General features: G+C 44.7%; 1 protein-coding gene and 1 long non-coding RNA gene across 4 annotated transcripts; one reads left to right on the forward strand and one right to left on the reverse strand.

The window, feature by feature from the left end:
• Window positions 1–706: 706 nt before the first annotated feature.
• On the forward strand, window positions 707–18,928 carry gtf3c6 (general transcription factor IIIC, polypeptide 6, alpha). 3 transcript variants are annotated; one of them, XM_068059388.1, is made up of 6 exons: window positions 707–822; window positions 1,964–2,044; window positions 4,076–4,139; window positions 4,730–4,774; window positions 6,023–6,184; window positions 8,154–18,928. In XM_068059388.1, the coding sequence occupies exons 1-6, from the start codon at window positions 763–765 to the stop codon at window positions 8,486–8,488; spliced, it is 747 nt and encodes a 248-aa protein (XP_067915489.1). In that variant the 5' UTR covers window positions 707–762; the 3' UTR covers window positions 8,489–18,928. The 3 variants fall into 3 exon arrangements, with proteins under 3 accessions (XP_067915489.1, XP_067915491.1, XP_067915490.1); XM_068059389.1 differs by having other exon boundaries at window positions 710–822; window positions 6,074–6,184; XM_068059390.1 differs by lacking the exon at window positions 6,023–6,184.
• On the reverse strand, window positions 18,749–21,584 carry LOC137384837 (uncharacterized). The gene is made up of 3 exons (XR_010977673.1): window positions 21,476–21,584; window positions 20,396–20,455; window positions 18,749–19,165 (listed from the first exon to the last, which is right to left on the reverse strand). It is a non-coding gene; the product is annotated as an uncharacterized lncRNA (long non-coding RNA).
• Window positions 21,585–22,265: the final 681 nt, after the last annotated feature.

Consider the following 22,265-nt stretch of genomic DNA (forward strand, 5'->3'; position numbering starts at 1 on the left):
GTTAATACACTGAATATTAAACAGCAGCAAGTGCAAACCTGAAAAAAAACAGTGGGTAAGAACAAACTAAGATGAAATCAAATAAATGCAAAAAAAAGATTGTAAAAAATGTAAAAAAGAATGTAAAAAAAAAAGGAAGAAAAAATAACTAAAAATGAAAGTAAAATGGGGGGCTGTCATGCTTTGAAATTATTGAACTCAATGTTCAGTCTGGCAGGCTGTAGTGTGCCTAATCGGTAGATGAGATGCTGTTCCTCGAGCTTGCGTTGATGTTCACTGGAACACTGCAGCAATCTCAGGACAGAGATGTGAGCATGAGAGCAGGGGGGAGTGTTGAAATGGCAAGCAACTGGAAGCTCAGGGTCCTGCTTGCGGACTGAGCGGAGATGTTCCGCAAAGCGGTCACCCAGTCCCAGTACCATCTTTAATCCTGGCAGCTGCCTGAATGTCACAGCTGACTTTCCAGTTGAAGAGCCTGCATTTGCGCATGTGCAAGTACTGCGCCACCTAGTGGTTGCCTTGTCAGCAAACGCAGCCTTTAATCGCGGTGAGCGATCGATGTCTCGGGGTTTGATTGGTCTAATTGAAGGAGTGGATTGGTCTTGATTTGCATCCTGAGGAGAGGTTCGCGATTTGATTGGTGAGTCTGGAGGAATAGTTCGACGATCGGCTGATAGTACTGGAGGAGCCGGAGGTGTAGTTCGGCGATCGATTGACGATACTGGAGGACAGTATTCGAGGCGCTGGAAGAGTGGCTGCAAGATGGCGACTGGTGCTGTGGGGAAGGTCCCGGTCTCGGACGATGGGGACTGGGAGAAGGAGGTGAGGCCGGGCCAGGCCAGGCCCTGCTAATTATATGAGGCACACCGGGCCTTGTCTGCAGCTCTGATCCTGGTGGGAGATAATGTTTGCGGCTCTTATCCCGGTGCCGCGGCGTGTGGGTTGGTGGGTGGGACGCACGCGAGATTAAAGGGGGAAAGTGTCATCACTGAATAGGCCGAGACTATTTCTCTCGCACAGTGGGAGCTCTCAGCTTCCAGGGTCAGAGGGTTCAAGCCCCGGGGACCCGCAAGAATGATCCGCAACCACACTCGATGGCACAGTCGCCGGGCGGGTACTGGAGCGAAACCGAAGCCACATCTGCCTGTTTCCATTGTCCAGGAGCTGTTAAAGATGCCCTGACGCGATTTGATAATGAGCTGGGAGTTCTGCTAGTGTTTCCCTCTCAACTAGTACGACAAAAACATTAATTTGGTCATTTATCTCTTTACTATTTATGGGACCTTGTGTGCAAATTTGCTTCTGTGTTTCCTACATTGTAACAATGTAACAATTACTCAAAAAAAACTGGCTGTAAAGAGCTTTGATATTCAGAGATAAAAACAAGAAATGCTGGAACCACTCAGCAGGTCTGGCAGCATCTGTGGAAAGAGAAGCAGAGTTAACGTTTCGGGTCAGTGACCCTTCATCGGAACTCTGAGGATAGTTTGTTCTTTCCTCCCCCTCTCTGATCCTCCTACCCTCACCCCACCCCACCCCTCCCCAATCACACCGGCTCTGGTCCCGTCCCCTCTGATCCCGTCCCCTCCCCGATCCCACCCCCTCTCCTTCCCCTGCCCTCCCCCCCGATCTCACCCCCCCTCTCCAATCCCATCCAATCCTACCCCTCCCCCCCCTTCCGATGCCATACCCCCTCCCTCCCTCTCCCATCCCACCCCCTCCCTCCCTCTCCCATCCCTCCCTCTCCCATCCCACCCCCTGCCTCCCTCTCTTCCATCCCAGGCAATCACGAAAAAAGTACTGCCTATAGGTGCCTGGATATGTTAAATAAACCTGGTGCTGATAACATCAATAACTGATCCCTTCCTGGAACCATTTGCAGTTGGTACTGGTGGAAAAAGTTGCTTGTGTACTCTCTCCGCCGGGCTCCCTAGCTGATTGTCCCTCTTTTTAAATTCCACAGGAGCAGCTGGTTGTGGTGGAGTTGTCGGGGATTATCGACCCAGACTTCTTGTTGAGGTGTAGAAATGAGTGCAAGATTGTGGTAAGTGGATGTAAGGTGCTGTGACTGGCAGCACGAGAGCTGTGCTATATAACCAAAGGGTTGCCACCTGGACTCTGTTTCAGTGCTACTGTTCTTTACGATGGTATCTTGTCATTCTGCATTCCAAAATGTACTGTGGGGAAGTGGGCTTTGTTCCTGGCTGACAACATTTGGTGATCTCTCAGTCATTAGGAAGGCTTTCCCAGTGGGGCAGACGCATGATCAAAATTCTGTGATGATAGTGTCGGCCATGGCTCAGTGGATACAACTCTCTCCTCTGAGTCAGTTGTGGGTTCAATCCCAATCCAGAAAGTTGTGCACAAAAATCTAGGTTGACACTCCAGTGCAGTACTGAGGGGTGCTGTGCTGTTGGAGGCGCTTTCAGTTGAGACATTGACTCAGGTAAACATAAAAAAATCTGATATCACTATTTGAAGAAAAGCTGGGGAGTTCTCCCTGGTGAGCTGGTGAATATTTATTTATTGTGTACAGTTCTGATCACATTATAGGAAAGGCATAATTGCTCTGGAGAGAGTACGGAGGAGATTTACAAGAATGTTGCTAGGGCTGGAAAATTGCAGCTCTGAGGAAAGATTGGATAGGCTAGGGTTGTTTTCCTTAGAACAGAGGAGGCTGAGGGGTGACAATTGAGGTGTACAAAATTATGAGGGGCCTAGATAGAGTCGACAGGAAAGACCTGTTTCCCCTAGCAGAGAGGTCAATTACCAGGGGGCACAGATTTAAGGTGATTGGTAGAAGGATTAGAGGGGACATGAGGAAAAACTTTTTCACCCAGAGGGTGGTGGGTGTCTGGAATTCACTGCCTGGATTGGTGGTGGAGGCAGAACCCCTCGACTCATTTAAAGATACTATGACCTGCACCTGAAGTGCTGTAATCTGCAAGGCTAGGGACCAGGTGCTAGAAGGTGGAATTAGATTGGGCGGCTAGTTTTTTTCAGCTGGCGCAGACACAATGGGCTGAATGGTATCTTGCTGTGCCATAACTTTTCTATACTTCTAAAAAGCAGATGATCTGGTCAGTGTTGTTTGTGCGCGCCTGCTGTGCATAAATTGTCTGCCATGTTTCTGATATTAATACTGTAATTGTATTTCAAAGGTATTTAATTGTCCGTAAAGTGTTTTGGGATATCCTGAGGTAATGAATGATACTATTGAGTACAAATCTTTACCTTGGCCTGAATGCTTGAGTTGGCTGTTCATCTGATAATCACTTGTCTATTGCTGTATAAACTGCCCCTGCTGTTTTACTGATCCATTGTTGTAGGGCTGGGTGGCTCAGCAGATTGTCATTTTTCCTTTCAACCCCAGTACTCCCACAAGTTGCTGTTCTTCTGTGAACCTGGCAGCATAGTTGCAAAGGTTCTTTTGACTGGGAGGGGAGATCCTGTTTCTAGCTGATATCCATACAGGCCACTGCGCCAGAAGGGCACGTGTGGCAAGCTGACTCGTTTGGAGCAAGTGCACAATCTTTGAATTTGTCCCCCATTTGTGGGAGCTGCTTCGTGTGATTCTGGATGAGATTTGGATTGTCCACTCCCAAACTCCATCTAATCATGGAGTAAGAACATGACCAGGGAGATGGTGGAAACAGTCAGTGTTGATTCATTGAAGTGCACGTTGGATTATTTTCTAAAGGAAATCTATGTTTTTGGAATGCAGTAAATGAGTAATTTGAGATATGACGTGGTTAGTGTAGCTTGTTTGGGAGGAACAGATGGTTTTAAATCTGTGGTTCTCAAAGCTTTCCACTCATCTGGGGTTTCCTCATGTTATGTCAGGGTCTATTTTACAGTAATTGCTAAAGATTGATTGCTGTGGTTAGTCAATAACTCCATTATTGTAGCATGTGTACCAGGATGATAGTAAATTAGATGGACCTTGGTCCTTTTTTGTCTAACAGTTCCTATGATTAGGGAGCAGGCTCCAAGTTTTAATGCAGTCTGTTTACTGTGGGTTTGCTTGAACTGTTTCTAATTCACCTGAATTATGAAGTTTCCTTTCTCTCCCCAGGGAATAGACACTGAGCAGCCAGTTATGCAGGTGGACAGATGTGTGTTTGCCGGAGAGTATGAAGGCCAGTGTTTTACTTCATCAAGTGGTTCTTGCAGGGGATGGATGTGGGTGCATGTGCCGTGTGGGCGTGTACTAGGCCCTGAATACCAGGAAGATCCTGATATGATCATTGGAGTTAGCTGGGGCAACAGGTGGGCTGTTATTTACATGTGTCGTGGGCTGGAGAAGAATACAGGCTCTCCTTACTGTCATTCAACTCCTGCTCAGGTGAGGAGAGAATCAACTGTGAGGGCTCCCATGCATGAATAACAAAACAGTTGGAGGGAGCTGAAGAAGTGCCATCATTTAATTTATTACATAACTCGTGTTACTCCAGATAAAAAGCTTGTGTCTGTCAGTAGTATCTTTCCTCCCTTGTTCTGTATTCTTGCACTTTTAAGCCCCCATAGACATTGCACTGATCATTTGCTTTCGCTTCATTTATGCTTTGTATCTAAGCCAAGGGCCATTGAGAGGAGTTCCCACTGGAGACAGCACTGTCTGGGAAATTAGACACCAGAAAGGAACTGAGTTAACCCAATGTGGATGGGGATGTGCATGTGTCAAATGAATTGAGTCTCCACTAACTTGCACTGTTTGTTCCATTACTAGATGTCCTGGGAACGTGCGTGATTTTTGAAGAGACATCTGAGCCAGGTAAATGTGGTCATTTTCAAAACTACAGTGAATGTACTGAGAGTGACTTGTGCTCAAGTCCCATTCCAGAGATTTGAGCACAGAAATCTAGACTGACACTGCAGTGCGGTATTGAGCGAATGCTACCTTGTCAGAGGTGCTGTCTTTCAGATGAGGTGCTAAAGTGAGGACCTATCTGCCCCCTCAGGTGGACTTCAAAGATCCCATGGCACTATTTGGAAGACGAGTGGGGGCGTTGGCCAATATACATTCCTCAATCAACATCACTAAAACACATCATCTGGTTATTATCACATTGCCATTTGCAGGAACTTGCTGAGTGCAAATTGGCTGCTACACTTCATACAAACATAGAAAATTTCTAGCACAGGAGGAGGCCATTTTGCCCATCATATCTGGGCTGGCCAAAAATGAGCTATCCAGCCTAATCTAACTTTCCAGCTCTTGGTTCGTAGCACTGTATGGCACTTCAAGCACATATCCAAGTAATTTTAAATTATGATTAGGGCTTATGCCTCCACCATCCTTTCCGACAGTACAACAGTGACTACGCTTCAGAAAGTATTTAATTTGCTGTAAAGTGCTTTGGGACATCCTGAGGCCATGAAAGGTGCTATATAAATGTGGGAATAGAGTGGAAAAGTGGAGTAGAGGTAGACGATCAACCATGATCTTATTGAACAGTGGAGCAGGCTTATGGGCCGTATTGATTACTCCAATTCCTATTTCTTATGTTCTTCAATGCAAGTATAAATTCAGGTGTTGGTTGAGGGATAAATGTTTGCCAGGACTCCCTGGGAGGGCAGAAGGGAGTTTGGGTAAATGTCTCATCTGAAAGACAGCACCTTTGACAATGAGCACTGTACTATCTGCCAAGATTGTGTGTTCAAGTCTCTGGGGTGGGGCTCAACCTCACGACCTTCTAATTCAGAGGCAAGAATGTAACCAACTAAGCTAAAGTTGACCCGTGAAGTATGGGACATAATTATACAATAAATCAAACTGCATTAGCACAGAAAGACAAGAAAGATTCTGGGAGTAATGGTAGGAAGGTGACTCTGAATGTCCATACAATATGAGGAGACAATTAAGAACACTAAGTAAAAATAGAGAAGGATTTTTGTTCTCAATAGTACAGTTGGTGTCACTGTAGTACCAGCGAGCAGGTGCCTGAAGGCACTGCAACTGATTATAATGTATTAACTGCAGTATTTCTCCTGCCCCTTTCTCTGTGGGTCTGACTGACAGCTCAGAATGTAGCCAAAGTTGAATTGCCTCAAAGTCTGGGGTTTGTTGCAGATCCTGAGATGGAGGATAAACCGTCGCTGAAATACAAATGCCACACGGCAAAGAAGTTGCTGATGAAGCGGACTTTCCTGAGCGAGAAGAAGGAAGGAGAAGAGAGCACAGGTTTGATTTTTTTTTTTTGCTTTCTTCCTTCCTGCTCCTCCCTTGAAAGTAACTGCTCACAGTTGCAGGAATGCAGCAATCCTCAAATCCCTCACCCGTGTTTCACCTCCCATGTGTGAGTCGTTAAATTGAGTGTCAGCATCCTATCTAGGTCACAGTGCTATTGAAATGAAAGAGTTTCCTATCCTCCCCCAGCATCTACATGTGCATTTCCTGCAGTGGCTGTTGGAGCAGGAGCAGCAGTTCTGACTCATTTCTTCTCCCAGGATCCTTAGTCCAGCTGAGGCAAATTCTGTACCAGTGCTGAAGTTACAGAGACAATCCTTTATTAAAAATGCACAAATACCAGTGATTGTTTCCCAGTCTCCCAAATATTTCTTGCTTATTTCAAAATTAGTTTCTCTTTTTTTCTGTCTCCTACTTTCCTAACATTTCCTCTGTCAACAGTTCCAGTTGTAATTTGAAGTATTCTCAACATGGAAATACTGGGTATACTGCTGATGTGGCCAAGGTTGATCATTCATGTACTGGGCCTCCATTTGGCACAAACAGTGCAGTAAAGTTGTTGTGGGCTTGGAGTCATAAAACAGTCATGGTAAAATTGTACAGCACTCGGGTCAGATCACTGTGAGCTTTGACTACCTTGTGGTTCTGATAAGTGAGACAAAGAAAGACATTCCAGTCCTAGAAGCAGTGCACACAGGAGAACTGAGGCTGCTCTCTACCATCTGAGTTTTGTGGATGGACTGGAGCAGCTTGGATATGATATTTAACCCAGACCTGGTGGGCAGCCTTGAAAGGAGGCAACTAAGAGGAGATTTCAGATATTTTTTATTATTAATTCTTGGGATGTGGGTGGCTAAGCCTGCATTTATTACCCATCCCTAGTTTCCCTGAGGAGCAGTTTGATACAACTAAGCTAGGCCTAAACTAAACTAAAAGACATTAGCGAACCAGTTGGGCTTTAATGACAATCCAACAACTTCATGGTCACTTTTACTGATACTAGCTTTTTAATTTCAGATTTTGTTAAACTGAATTAAAATTCTTAAATTGCCACAGTAGGATTTGAACATACGTTTTTCTGTAATATTAGTCCAGGCCTTCAGGATTATATAAAATAGTAACCATATACTGAAGGTATATTAAACTGACAGGAGGACAAAGGGTAACACGGGTGACCAGGTGATTTAGGATTGGTGTCAAGAAGTTGTCCACACAGAGTATGTGGAATGGACTTCAGTTAGGGTAGTGGAGGCTAAAGGTTCAGAATCGGTTTAGAAACTGTTGGGGTCTAATGAATGAAAAATACTTGCATTTATATAGCACCTTTCATGATCTCAGGCTGTCCCAAAGCGTTTTACAGCTAATTAAATAAAGGTAATATGTAGTCACTGTTGTAATCTACAAAACATGGCAGCCAATTTGCATGTAGCAAGGTCCCACAAGCAGCAATGTGATAACCCTGGAGTTATTAATGGCCCACAAGCAGGCCATTTGGCCCATCAAGTCCATGCCAGATGTTAGTGATGTTGTTTGAGTGATGAATATTGGCCAGGATACTGGGGAGAACTTCCCTGCTGTTTTTCAAAGTAGTGGCATGGGATCATTTTCATCCAGCTAAGAGCACATGGGGGCCTCAGTTTAACGTCGCATCTGAAAGGTGGCACCTCCAACAGTGTAGTGCTCTTTCAGCACTGCCCTTGGGAGTCAGCTTGGATTAAGTATGAAAGTCTCAGGTGGGGCTTGAACACATCACCTTCTGATTCAGAGACGAGAGTACAACCCATTGAGCCATGGCTGACAATGAGGGGGCTGTGGGTTATTATTCTGGATGGGTTAATTAGGAAGAATCGAGTGAGCTACCTCATTAGTTTCTATCAATAGCACACTGTGTTCTGCGCTGGGATCTGGATTGATTTGGATCCAGATGCGTAGTAATGAATGTGAATTGATGTTTTCTATCCAGGAGGGGTGGAGTATTTGAAGATCAGAGAAAACGATTTCACACGGAGAGCTGGTCTGATTTGCAGCTTCCTCCCAAACCGTAGCAGCTCGGAAGACAATGGCAGCAGAGTGACCTCTGAGGGGGCCCTCGATTCACTGGCAGAGCAGGACAAGGAGTTGTCTAACGCCAGCTCAGGCTCAGAGGGCGAGGGCAGTGACCAGGAGAGCACAGACCTAAGCCGAGAGCTGGAGAACTTCGCAGATGAGCATCCTGGTGAGGGCTGTGGGATGGCACCTGATGCTGATGATATAATGGAACTCGGGGAGCAGAGCTCCAAGGAGCTTGATGGGAAGTAAACAGCAGCTTTGCTCTCTGTTTCTACTGCGGGTGACATTCCCAATCAATTCTTTCTCTTGGAGACATCCGCTCCTTTCCTGAAGGCGCTGATAGTTTCTGGTGTCACAGCCCCGCAAGCGCTGGCAGATCCTTGGTACGTCACCTAACCACGGTAGCTGAGGCTGTGACCATTGCCGGGCTCGGTGGCCAGAGTGTCTGTGTGGGTGGACTGGTCCTGTCTGCATGCATGCGTACACACTAGCAGGAGTGTGATTATGAACTGGAGATAACATAAGAAACCTTAACACTATTTTTATTCGAAATATTTTTGATATTTTGTAGTTAGAAAGTGGAGAACTATTTTAAACTATTGTCATGGTGTGAAGTGTTTATGTTAATGTGCTGAATACCTATAAAGATTTCAGAGTAGAATCTGTGGGGTTAACTCCTTGGGAATTTAGCTGTAGTTTTTTGATGAATTAACTAACACACAAAGAAAGTGCACTGTATTTACCTCATCGACCAGGGTTTGATACCTTCTCAAAGAATTTTATGAGGTTTGCTGTGTACTGTTTGTTCTCCTCCCTCCTGCCACCCATCACTGAGGGGCAGAGGTCTCTCCTCACTTGCTCCTCCCACCTACTCTCTCTGGCCAACCCCAGCCTGAGTACTGGTACTCTTTTTTTAATCATCTTCCCCTGACTGCAGACCTCCCCCTCTCCACCCCGCAACCATAAGCAATGTGGGGGAAGCAGGGCCCTGTGCCTCGAGAAGGAAAACATGGACATTTTTACTTCAGAAAGTGGTGTACAGGAGAGGATATTCCTTCCCCTGCTGTGGTGCAGGGTGTCCTGGTGTACCTTTGGCAGGTGGGAGTTTGGCTCACACCAACATCTTGCCCAGCCCTTGCGGGTTTTCTGGGCCTGAACTCCAGCGATCTCCTGGCAGCATTCCCACCTTGGATTGGGGATTCTTCCTTTGGGAGGAAGGATAATGGCAGTTGGAGAATGGGAGTGTATCGGGTCTGTTGGTGGGGCTGCCGAAGAGGTGATTTTGAATTTTAAAATTGATCTCTGTGGGGAGATGGGTATCTGAGGCGATTGCCTTGTGACCAGTTCAGTCCCTAAGTGATGCTGGACGAACATAATTCTATGTCCTAAGTCACTTTGGTGTGATATCCCAGAAGTGGAGGGAGAGGTTGGGGAGTTGGTCGAGCAGAAGTATGCAAATTGCAGTCTATTCCTGACTATTAGTTTTGTTGCAATTTTATGAAAAGTCAAGTTCTCCAGTATTTTGAATTAACACAATGAAGTGAGAATCTGGAATTGAAAAGAATCATGCAGGTTGAAGTAAGAAACTGAATGAAGAGTTGACTGTATAGGTTGGTAATAGGATAATGTCATCCAATAATTTCCCATCACTAACGCCTTGGCAACACTCGTGTTTCTGGTGTCTTGTGTTGCGAGGGGGATAGGAACAGGAGTATCAGAATAAAAGATCCAGTTTGCCCCATACAGAAGATTTGAAATGAATTTTCAAAAATTATCTTCGGGTAGCACTGACACCCAAGCAGGAGGTGCAGCCAGTTTCCTCCCTCAGTGCCCACCATCGCCCTGAAACCCCATCTCTCTCTCCACCTCGGGAAATTCATCAAGGTCCAAACACAGGATAACTGGCGGGATAATCTTTGATAGCACCTCCCAAATTCCCGACTCTCCCATTTCTCCCCGCACGCCCCCCCCCCCCCCCCCCACAACCTAGAAGGATGAGGGTAGCAGGAGCATGGGAATGCTACTACTTCCAAATGGAAATATGTCACCATTCCTTCATTGTCACTGTGTCAATGTCCTGGAACTCCCTATGTAATAACATTGTGGGAGCACCTTCACCACATGGACTGCAGCGGTTCAAAGGCAGCTCATCGGGTTGGCCAGGCTTATCAATGATGCCTATGTCCCAAGAATAAATATATTTTAAGAAATCCCAACAGAGCTGTCACAGAAGAGGTAGGGGTGGGGCAGGCTACTGACAGAGTGGAAATCTGGAGGTTCCATATTTGCACCAAGAGCAGGAGAGCTGCCACCACAAGGTGGCAGCATTGAGCTACAACTTTGACCACCTGTAAATAGGAGCCCTGAAATTCCTTTGAATATTTAATATGAGGGGTTCAAGTTTTGAGGAATTTGGACTGGAGCCTGAATTCCCTGAGTCTCTGCTTCTCTTTACAGCCACCAAAAATTCTGCAGCAAGAAGGATCAACCCCATTGGAAGAGGCAGGTCTGGTGGATTGGGGGCCAGTTGTATCAGTGAGGGGGTGGGATGGTGAGGACTTCTATGGTCTCATTTGACCTGGGTGATGTGCAGCATCCCTGGCTGTTCCTTATTGTGGCTGTTGGAGGCTGCACACTAAACAGCCCAGAATGAATGCAAGAACATGAGAAATAGGAGCAGGAGTAGGCCATTCGGCCCCTCAAGTCTGCCCTGCCATTCAATAAGATCATGGCCGATCTGCCCCAGACCTCAACTCCTCTTTCGTGCCAGCTCCTCATAGCCCTCAACTCCCCGATATTTCAAAAATCTATCTACCTCCTCTTTAAATACTTTGTGATCTAACCTCCACAACTCTCTGGGGTCGAGAATTCCAGACATTCACTACCCTCTGAGAGAAAAAATTCCTTCGCATCTCAGTTTTAAATGAGTGTCCCCTTATTCTGTAACTATATCCCCTAGTTCGAGATTCCCCCACTAGTGGAAACATCTCAACATCTACCCTGTCAAGCCCCTTCGGGATTTTGTACGTTTCAATAAGATCACCCCTCATTCTTCTAAACTCGAATGAATAAAGGCCTAATCTGTTTAGCCGTTCTTGATAAGTCAACCCCTTCAGCCCAGGAATCAGCCTAGTGAATCTCTTTTGAACTGCCTCCAATGCCAGTACATCCTTTCTTAAATACGGGGACCAAAACTGTGCACAGTACTCTAGCTGCGGCCTCACCAAGACCCTGTACAGTTGTAACAGGACTGCCCTATTTTTAATCTCCAACCCCCTAGCAATAAAGGCCAAAATTCCATTTGCCTCCTTAATTACTTGCTGCACCTGCATGCTTATGTTTGTGTTTCATGCACAAGAACACCCAGATCACTCTGTGCTGCACTTTTTTGGGGTCTCTCCATTTAAATAAGAGTCTGCCTTTTGATTCTTCCTACCAAAGTGCATGACCTCACACTTTCCTACATTAAACTCCATCTGCCAAGTTTTTGCCCACTCACTCAACCTATCTATGTCCCCTTGCAGATTCCTCATGTCCTCATCATAATATGCCCCCCCACCTATTTTTGTATCATCAGCAAATTTGGATATATTACTCTCTGCCCCCTCCTCTGAGTCATTAATATAGATAGTAAATAATTGAGGCCCTAGGAATGATCCTTGTGGCACTCCACTAGTTACGTCTTTCCAACCTGAAGAAGATCCATTAATCCCGACTCTGTCTTCTGTGAGTTAACCAATCCTCAATCCATGTTAATACATTACCCCCAATACTGTGAGCTCCTATCTTGTGCAATAATCTTTTATGTGGCACCTTATCAAACGCCTTCTGGAAATCCAAATACGCTACATCTACCGGTTCCCCTTTATCAACTCTGCTTGTTATATCCTCAAAGAACTCTAGCAAATTTGTCAAACATGATTTCCCTTTCACAAAACCATGTTGATTCTGTTTGTTTGCGTTAAGCTTTTCTAAATGACCTGCTATTTCTTCCTTAATAATGGACTCTAGCACCGATGCAAAATATTGGTTTAACTTATGTGCCATTTCCCTGTTCCCTGTTATCAATTCTCCAGTTGCATGCTCCAAGGGTCCCACGCTCACTTTAGCTACTCTCTTTTTATATACCCGTAGAAGCTCTTGCTGTTTGTTTTTATATTTCTTGCCAATTTACTTTTATAATCAATTTTCTCTCTCTTTATTAGCTTTTTAGTCATCCGTTGCTGGTTCTTAAAAATTCCCAATCCTCTGGCCTACCACAAGTTTTTGCCGCTTTGTATGCCTTAGTTTTTGATTGCATCCTCTCCTTGACCACCTTTGTTAACCACGGGTGGTTCATCCTTCTCATCGAGTTCTTCTTTTGACCGGGATAAATTTTTGCTGAGCATTATGAAATATCTGCTTAAATATCTGCCACCGTTCATCCACTGACCTTCCCCTTAGCCTATTTTCCCAGCCCACTTTAGACAACTCTTTCTTCATACTGTAATTGGCCCTTGTTTAAGTTGAGGACACTGGTTTGAGACCCGAGTTGCTCGCCCTCAAACTGAATTTGAAATTCTACCATGTTGTGATCGCTACCTCCGAGAGGATCCTTAACTATATCTCTTATTAATCTACCTCATTACACATTACTAGATCTAAAATAGCCTGTTCCCGGGTAGGTTCTGCAACATATTTCTCTAAGTAACAACCCCTGATGCACCCTACAAATTTGTCTTCCATGTTACCTCTGCCGATCTGATTTGTCCAGTCAATATGCAGTTTAAAATCACCCATGACAGTTGTAGCGCCCTTCTTACATGGTTCCATTATTTCCTGATTTATACTTTGTCCTACAGTGAGGCAACTCTTAGGGGGTCTATAGACGACTCCCACCCGTGACTACTTCTCCTCGCTGTTCCTTATTTCTACCCAAACTGATTCCACATCACGATCTATTGCACCTATATCACTACTCACCATTGCACTGAGACCTTCCTTTATTAACAAAGCTACCCCACCTCTACTTTTCCTTTTTGCCTATTTTTCCGAAACATCGAATACCCTTGAATATTGAGCTCCCAGTCTTGGTCACCCTGCAACCACATCTCTGTAAGAGCTATCAAGTCATATTCATTTATTTCTATTTGTGCCGTCAACTCATCTATCTTGTTACAAATGCTGCGTGCATTCAGATAAAGAGCCTTAAGCTTTGACTTTTTACCATTATTATTCATTCTGGTTCTAATTTCTGTTGCACTCCTTTGCTTGTATTTTCTGCCCCTTCCTGTCACACTTTGATTACTGTTTCCCTCTTCACTGCCCTGCGCCTCTCATTTCTTTTTGTTTTTTTTAAACTTCCCTTCAATTGAACCCTCCCCCCCCCCCCCCCCCCTCCACTAATTAGTTTAAAGCCCTCTCTACAACCCTAGTTATACAATTCGCCGGGACACAGGTCCCAGCATGGTTCAAATGAAGCCCGTCCCAACAGAACAGCTCTCTCCTTCCCCAGTACTGGTGGCAGTGCCCCATGAATTGGAACCCATTTCTCCCACACCAATCTTTGAGCCGCGCGTTTACCTCCCTAATCTTATTTACCCTGCATCAATTTGCACGTGGCTCAAATAGTAATCCAGAGATTATTAACTTTAAGGTTCTGCTTTTTGATTTAGCCCCGGGCTGCTCATAGTCCCTCAGCAGAACCTCTTTCCTAGTCCTACCTATGTCATTGGTAGCTACGTGGACCACAACAACTGGATCCTTCCCCTCCCACTCCATGTTCCCCTCCAGCCCAGAAGAGATGTCCTTAACCTTGGCACCGGGTAGGCAACTGAGCCTTTGGGACTCCCTGTCTTTGCTGCAGAGTACAGTATCTATTCCCCTAACTATGCTATCCCTTATTACTACTACATTTCTCTTTCTCACCCGACTTGAATGGCGCTCTGAACCATGGTGCTGTGGTCAGTTCGCTCATCCTCCCTGCAGCCTGTGCCCTTGTCCACACCGGGATCAAGAACCTCGTACCTATTGGATAAGGGCACTGGCTGAGGCTCCTCCAAAGCTAAATTCTGGATCCCCATACTTGCCTCACTCGCAGTCACACCCTCCTGTCCCTGACCACAGTCCAAATTTGATGTAATTAATCTGAGGGGTGTGACTGTCTCCTGAAACATAGTGTCCAGGTAACTCTCCCCCTCCCTGATGTGTTGCAGTGTCTGCAGCTGGGACTCCAGCTCATCAACTCTGAGCAGAAGGTCCTCGAGCAGCCAACACTTGCTGCAGATGTGGTTATTGCAGATTGCACCAGCATCCACCAACTCCCACATACTGCAGCTGCAACACATCGCCTGCCCAGCCATCTCTTCTATTTAATTAATTAATTTGGATGTTAGGAATTTAGATGTTTGATGCTATGTTTGATTTAAATTTAAAAGTACCTGTTTAAACAATCAATTGTAATTAATACTTCTAGTTCTGCTCTGTGTTTATACTCTTATTAAAACATTTACTGTTACACTACCACCATTGAAACAATTTTAATTACCCAGCTCCTAATTTGGACCAATACCCTCCCTGCTTGTCTCTCTCTCTATGGTAAATTATAAAATCTGCCTTAGTTTTTAGTTTTTATACCAATAAATTGATCAAGTCTTATTTTATATTTGATTAAGTTAGATTAAATTAAAAGCTTACCGGTATACTCACCCTGGCCTGCTTTCTGTTTCCACATGCGCTCTGTTGATTGTGGCATCACTGTTCAATTTTTGCTTTGCCTCCGAACCGCCCACTCCTCTCCCGTTGCTCCTCTCAGAATTTCCGAGGTTCTGGTGCGCTTTTTGAATGCTCTCCTCTCGCGCTGTTTCTTTCCTCACATTTTCTTTTTGGTGGGGCTATGAGGACTGGGAATGCTCATCCTCGAGGGCCCACAAAGCAAACTCTTGTTCATAGGCTGTGTGAGATCCTCCCCCTCTGGGTTTACCTCCCCTGTCCTCTTCCCCCAGGTGTGGGAGCTAGCTGGTTCTTCACCCTCCAAGAACTGGTGAGCTGTAGTGGGGTTCCAATTTGGCATGCACATTGAACAGTATTTTATAAATGTTTAAACTTTTTAAAATCTATTCCTATGTGTTCTTAGTTAAACTATTGCAGTCTTTTTAAACCAGTTTGATGAGCCAGTCACTGTTACCTTAAAATACTCTGGATCTGATAGTGATACTACTCAGTGTTAATGTTCCTGGACTTTAGACAAGGTCAGTAAAAAGTTTAATGACCTGTGCAAAAATGCAAAGATAAGTGACTAGCCTTATGTGAAAGTGTAGAAGAGGAATGGATTATAAGGCCATATATGGCAATTTATTTGCCATGTAAGTATCACAACTTGAGCCAAATATGATTTGCTATTTTTAATGAACTAAATGGTCCATAAATTAAGGCAACTGCACTTAACCTGGCCATTCCTGTTAATCTATATTTGGAATAAAGCATGGGGTCAGAGAGTGGCGAGGGAGGCATTATATTGGGGAGATGCATGTATTACATTATTGTTCATACCCTGGGCACATTTTAACCCCCCTTGCCATGCATTAATGGGACGGTAACTCCCTCTCAATGGATTTGGGGGGGTCTTACCACCCGTTACACCAGCAAAGTGATTGGCGCCATTATGAACAGTACCTCCCGTTGGGTGTCCAAAGTGCTCGCCTGTTTCAGATAACAGACCTCTTTTAATCTGGAAATCGGGGTCCTGTGACATTTTTGGTCGGAGCCTGCGCCTAGATCACTCCATCCATTTCAATGGGTGAAGGAGCCAGAAGAATTATAGAATCATAGAATGGTACAGCACAGAAAGAGGCCATTGTGCCTGTGCCAGCTCTTTCAAAGAGCAATCCAGTTAGTCCCACCCTCTTTCCCATATCCCTGCAATGTTTTTTGAAAGTATTTATCCAATTCCCTTTTGAAAGGTACTCTGCTCCTGTCGACCTTTCAAGCAGTTCATTCCAGAACATGACTGCTTACTGCATCAAAAAGATTCTCATCTCCCCTCTGGTTCTCTCGCCAATTATTTTAAATCTGTGGTTACTGATCCTCCCACCAGTGCAAGCTGTTTTTCTTTCTCTTACTGTTATGAAAACGCCCTCATAAATGTGAACACCCCATAACTAATAAAATATTTATGCGCTGGCCAGGAACAAACTGCAGCTGAATTTACAAAACCAGTAGACCGAGTAGACCAGTCACGGGTTCAGCAGTTAACAGCAGCAATGGGAGGGGGTGGGGGGGAAGAAGGGCACTAAGCTGATCAGTTACTTCAAAATGTAAAAAACTGGGCAGCATATGAGATACAGCAGCTGAGACTTCTGGTGTAGTCCAGTGCAGAAGTGTAGGGTTGATATCCAGAAAAGTCCAGGAATTTTTAAGACGAATTTGAGGAAAGATCTAGTGCTTACAAACAACGAAAAGGCATCGGCAGTGGCGATTTAAACCAGCAGTTAACTTGTAGTTTGGACTAAAATGCACCCACTATTAGAGCAAGGGGAACTTAAAACAGTGAAAGTGAGGTTGGGGGAGATAAGGGCTAAGAATGGCAGCCAATGGCCAAGGATAGAGGTGCACAATAAAAGTCCCTATGGAGCTGACCGCTCTGGAGCTATCTTATAGCCACATAGAGAGGAAAGAGGTGATCTTCGTACCTTGAGCCTGAAAGATTGTGTATTATGATTGTAAACAGATCTATTGGAAAATCCTCCATATAGGTTATGCTCATAAGGTGAGAGAAGGCTTGTGTGGAGCAGAAACAGCAGCATCGACCCAGTTCTAGGCTGAATGGCCTTTTTCTGTGTTGTAAATTGTACGTACTATCTCCTCTTTTGACTTGCTGTCCATTTTTCTTTTGTTTACACCTTTGAACCACCTTGGGAGGTTTTTTGTCCCAATAATCAGTGCAAGTTGTTATGAAGGAGGTGGAATACACTCACTGTTATGACCAGGTGAGAAAGGTGTCTAGGGTTCCCTCTCAGCCTCCACCTGTTCTTACTGTAACAGGATTTAATTTTTTAAAACACCGTTTTTAGCTCCCCCTTGGTTCACTGCTTCCAATTGTAAAGCAAAGAAACCAGCAGAAACAGGTTTTCTTAGGTTTAAAGAAGAAAGGTTGAAATTTATTAAACTTAAAACTCTGATTCGGTTAATGCCTATGGAAACACGACGCGCCCACGCTAGCATGCATATGCGATACATGCAGACAGGGACAGAACAGAGCAGAAGAAATAACGTTGAAAAGTTTGAGGCAATCTCGGAAAAGGGTTTTTGTTACCGATCTTCGAGCTCATTGTAGAGTCCTTGATTGTAGGTAGATCTTGCTTTTCGTTGGGGCCCAGTGTTCTTCTTAAACCTTGTTTGCTGTAGGAGACTTTTCTCTCTTGGAGTTCATGTGTCTTCAGAGTTTTGTGAAAAAGAGATAGAAAGCCAAACAGGAGAGGTCTTATTCAGTCCAGGGGCATACTGCAGTCTCTTGAATTCAAACTTTCTACAATTCAGAAAAACCAGGTTGCCAAACAGGCTAGTCACGTAACTAGCTGGTCTGACCATGTCTGTTCGTGGATTCTCTGGTCTTAACTGACCCTGGAATGTCATCTGACACACAATACCTGGTGCTCAAAGTCCATTGTGGGTTAAATTAGATAATGGAAGTAACCCTGTTGTCTCCACAAGCTTTGTCTGTTAATATGCAAATATCTTTTCAGCCAAGGGCCTGGTGATGTTTTTTTAAAGACAAGTCCTTTCTTCACTCCAATAATTTTCAAATCAATGTTCATAATGATAAAATTAATATGCCTCATTCTTGGCAGGTGGGGATAAAGGCCTGCTCGGGTCTGTAAATGAAACCCGAGCCCAACAGAACTACATCCAACTTGAGCCCTTTCATTTTTTTTCCCCTGCACCCAAACCAACCCAACTGCTGGAATAAAGGTGATTATATTAAAGAGGTTGTGCTCTGCTTTGGATAGAATCGCTCACTGCAGACTAGCGTGGCACGTTTCCTACCTCAACATCCTGGCTGTCGCTGCAGCTGACTGCTGGACCCAGAAGCACGACATGACCCTGACATATGCTCTAGTTGGGGGGGGTTTAGTATAAGACTCACTGTCCGTTCATAAACAGTCATTGAGGAGTAAGATACTGGACAGTAGCCAGGTTACTACACCCCAGGAGGGGAGTTTTTAAAAAAAATTAAGCTATGGATGGTGCTAGCAGCACCAGTAGTTGTTGCTCAGGAAAGGGTAGTGATGTAGCTTCTTGTACTGCTGCAGTTTGTATGGAAACTGCATTCCCCATATGTCCAGTAGGGAAATCCAGGATTTTGACCCAGTGACTATGAAGGAATGACCAATTATATATCCAAGTTGGGATGGGGGAGACTTTGAACTTGGAGGTGGTGATGTTGAAAAAGCAAGTCACTGGAAAATTGTATTATTGATTAATGTAGTCATTAGAAGGTGATTGGAAAGACAAAAAGGCAAGAGACAATAGTTATTCGTTTCAAGGTTTTGCTGTTTTTATTAGGAGTTTTACATAGACAGAATTATGCATACAGCCTTGTGAAAAGATGAGGCATTTGTCTTTACCGGTTGGGGCCTCTCATCCCACCGAACCAAGCAACGCAGACAACCTGAAGCGAAAAAAATAAACTAAAATAAAAAATAAAAAAAAGTCGTTTGTGTTTGCTTTGGTTGTGCGGTCATTTGTTTCGTTGCTTTGAGTGCTCTAATCCTTTCACAGCACTGAAGCTGACGAATCAGACAACGTTTCATTGTCTTCAACTGCTCAGCCTCAGTGCTGCCTCTCCAGATGTTTCCAATCTACATGCTCATCACTGGACTATCTATTCTGCGCACTAGCATCAAGGACACTAGTGTTCCCCGCCGCTGGAAGCAGAGCTATCTTGTCCTGCCAAGAGAAAAAAAAAAAATCATAGCATGAGAAAGTCACTCAAACTCACTTCTTCCACAGAGAAGAGGGTAATGCACTACATTACAAGCTGATTATTTCTGAAGCCAAGTTCTCTTAACAGTATCTCCTGATGCCTGAAGATCCAACTAGTCAATCATTGCATCTAAACTACTTCACTTTGGCCTGCTCCTTTCCACGACCCACCAGCAAATGCACCATTGTGCCCTCTGGAGTGTTTGCTCACTTTGTTTGCACTTCCAATAATCTCCAATCTTATTTCTAAACAATCTCAGTATTCTCCAATCTCAGCCAGTCACATTCCTACACCATTGGGGAATTTGATAACCAGAAAGAATTCATCACATGTCCACTTGTCAACCCAACACTGCCTGCCTCCAGGCACCCAGCTTGCCCCATCCCAAGCTACATAAACCATAATATTCTGTGGAATCTTGAGTTTTCAGTCTGTACCTGTCCTTGAAAAAGATTTCCTTTCAGATCCTTAAACTGGAACTCACTGCCAAAGAGGGTGGTGGAAGTAGAGACAATGAATGATTTCACAAGGAAATTGGATGGGCAATTGAAGGGAAAATAAAACTTGCAGGGCTACGAGGATAGAGCAAGGGACTGATTGAGGCTATACTGGCTCTGTCGAGCAATCCAATGGGCCAAATGGCCTACTGTACTGTAACAGACTTACAGCTCCTTTTCATAGGAATTTAAAAAGGAACCTGGAATGGAGTAAAATTAGGCTTTACATTAGCAAAATAGTGGGATACGGAGAGATCAGAGACACAATTCTTAAGAATCTAGATAGTTATACAACTTCCCAGGACATGGAGTTCATTACCAAAAAATGACCGTTTACCTGCAAACATCCATCCCACTGCCTCACTATTGAGTGAAGCACCTTTAGATTTTTAAGCTAAATGACAAAAGCCACAGATCCTGTATGCTTCTGGACCTTCAGTTTGTCCTGCCATCTTCAAAAGATTTGTGTATGAACACCCACAGGCCCCTTTAAAATTGTACCATTTAATTTATATTGCCTCTTCATTCTTCCTACCAAAATGGATCACCTCTGAAACTTTTACAAAATACACATTATATGTATGGAAACCGCCATGCCTTCACTTTCCTTCCCCATTGCCGCCCCCCAGTCAACAACGTTCAGAATAATTGTCACTTGCAATGCAGACCCAGCAAGGCTGCAAATAATGTACTCACCTTCCAACTATTAAAGTTAACTACTGCAAGCAAGATCATCTGGGTCACCGACTGGGATCCCTGGGGGGGGGGGGGGGGGGAGAGAAAGAAAAGGGAAGAAACACGAACTGGTAAGAGAAAAATTGGTTATGATGGAAACGCTTACATTTGTATAGCGCGTTTTACAACCTCTGGATATCCCAAAGCATTTTCATTGCCATTCAAATACAATAAAAGTCACTTCACCTTTGAAAGTAACAGCCAATTTGTACACAAAGTCCCACAAACAAATGTAGTCAATGTGTTTTAAGTGTTGATTAACAAATTGTGGGCCCGGCGAGTAGCAGAACTCGGTTCTTATTTTGATTGGAAAATGAGCTTTTACATCCGTCTGAGAAAAGACGGAGAGCCAAGGGTGAACAGCTCATGACATCCAACACCCCTTCTACACTGCTGAGGTGTCTGGAGTAGGGCTGAAACCCACACCCTTCTGACGGAGGCGAGGGTCGTCCCGAGTGTGCAACTTCACCACAATCACCCTTTTCATTGATTTTTCGGAGCTTTAGTATGCGACCGGAAAAAGAGAGAAATTATTGTGGGCGCAGTTTGTGTTTAAAAATAAAAGAACCCGCTCCAGCGGCACCATGACACCATGGGGAGAGCTGTATTTATGTCAGTTCGTTTGTACCGTGTGGGGCACGTCGAGTGATTAAATATTAAGATGCAGAAACGCCAACTAAGCCTCCTTTCCAGCCCTTTCCCAAGGGCTTCTGCCTGGAGGGAGATCAGGAGAAACTCTGCAAAATTTCAGGTCAATCGTTAATTTGCCGATAACCCGGTGACAGCAGCCGTCCCGTTTCTGTTAACTCAAACAGGAAAGAACGGACAGGACAACTGCACTGCTTTCAAACATTCAGCAGCACTTAGATACACAGGAAGAGAGGGAGGAACACAGACTCCAAACAAAAACAGCGCAAATGTCCATTTACAATCACATTTCCCATCCCCGCGGAATCTACACGAGAAATGAAGGAATAGGCAGAATTGGAGAGTCGGAGAAGTTGCAATAATAATCAGGACCCGGTACATCAGCGCTCTTACCTTAGAAAGAAAGAGAGAAGGGCAGGAACTCTCCCCGAGGGGAGACACCCGCAACAAAAAGGAACAAACAGCCCAGAGAGCAGCCTCTTATACCCACTCTGATCCAATCAGTGAGAGCCGGGAAACTCCCTGTTCGCTCTCCACTTCCTGAGTTGCCCATTGGGCGGAAATGAGCTAATGTCACAAAGTGAGGCAACAACAAACAACTTGCTTTCATTTAGTCCCTTCAAAGTAGTAAAACTGTCCCATTGCTCTTCATAGAAGCAGAGATGTTCAGGGAGGGAATTCCAGAGCTTAGAGACCAGTATAATGTGAAAAAGGAAGCATTCGTAAGGGCTGGAAGGCTAGGAACAGACGAATCCCCTGAGGAATATAAAGACAGTAGAAAGGAACTTAAGCAAGGATTCATGAAAAGTCATTGGCAAACAGGATTAAGGATAATCCCAAGGCTTTTTATATATAAAGAGCAAGAGGGTAACTAGGGAAAGGGTTGGCCCGCTCAAGGACAGAGAAGCGAATCTATGTGTGGAGCCAGAGGAAATGGGCGAGGTACTAAGTGAGTACTTTGCATCTTCGTCTTCTTCTTTGGCCTCCTTGTCTCGAGAGACAATGGGTAAGCGCCTGGAGGTGGTCAGTGGTTTGTGCAGCAGTGCCTGGAGTGGCTATAAAGGCCAATTCTAGAGTGACGGACTCTTCCACAGGTGCTGCAGATAAAATTGGGTGACAGGGCTGTTACGCAGTTGGCTCTCCCCTTGCGCTTCTGTCTTTTTCCCTGCCAACTGCTAAGTCT

The sequence above is a fragment of the Heterodontus francisci genome, chromosome 27 (assembly GCF_036365525.1).
Source record: "Heterodontus francisci isolate sHetFra1 chromosome 27, sHetFra1.hap1, whole genome shotgun sequence".
NCBI lineage: Eukaryota > Metazoa > Chordata > Chondrichthyes > Heterodontiformes > Heterodontidae > Heterodontus > Heterodontus francisci.

Coding starts and splice junctions, on each gene's coding strand:
- gtf3c6 (XM_068059388.1), top strand. CDS start 763: ATGGCGACTGGTGCTGTGGGGAAGGTCCCGGTCTCGGACGATGGGGAC. Junction 823..1,963: donor ATGGGGACTGGGAGAAGGAG/GTGAGGCCGGGC, acceptor TAAATTCCACAG/GAGCAGCTGGTTGTGGTGGA. Junction 6,185..8,153: donor GGAAGGAGAAGAGAGCACAG/GTTTGATTTTTT, acceptor TTTTCTATCCAG/GAGGGGTGGAGTATTTGAAG.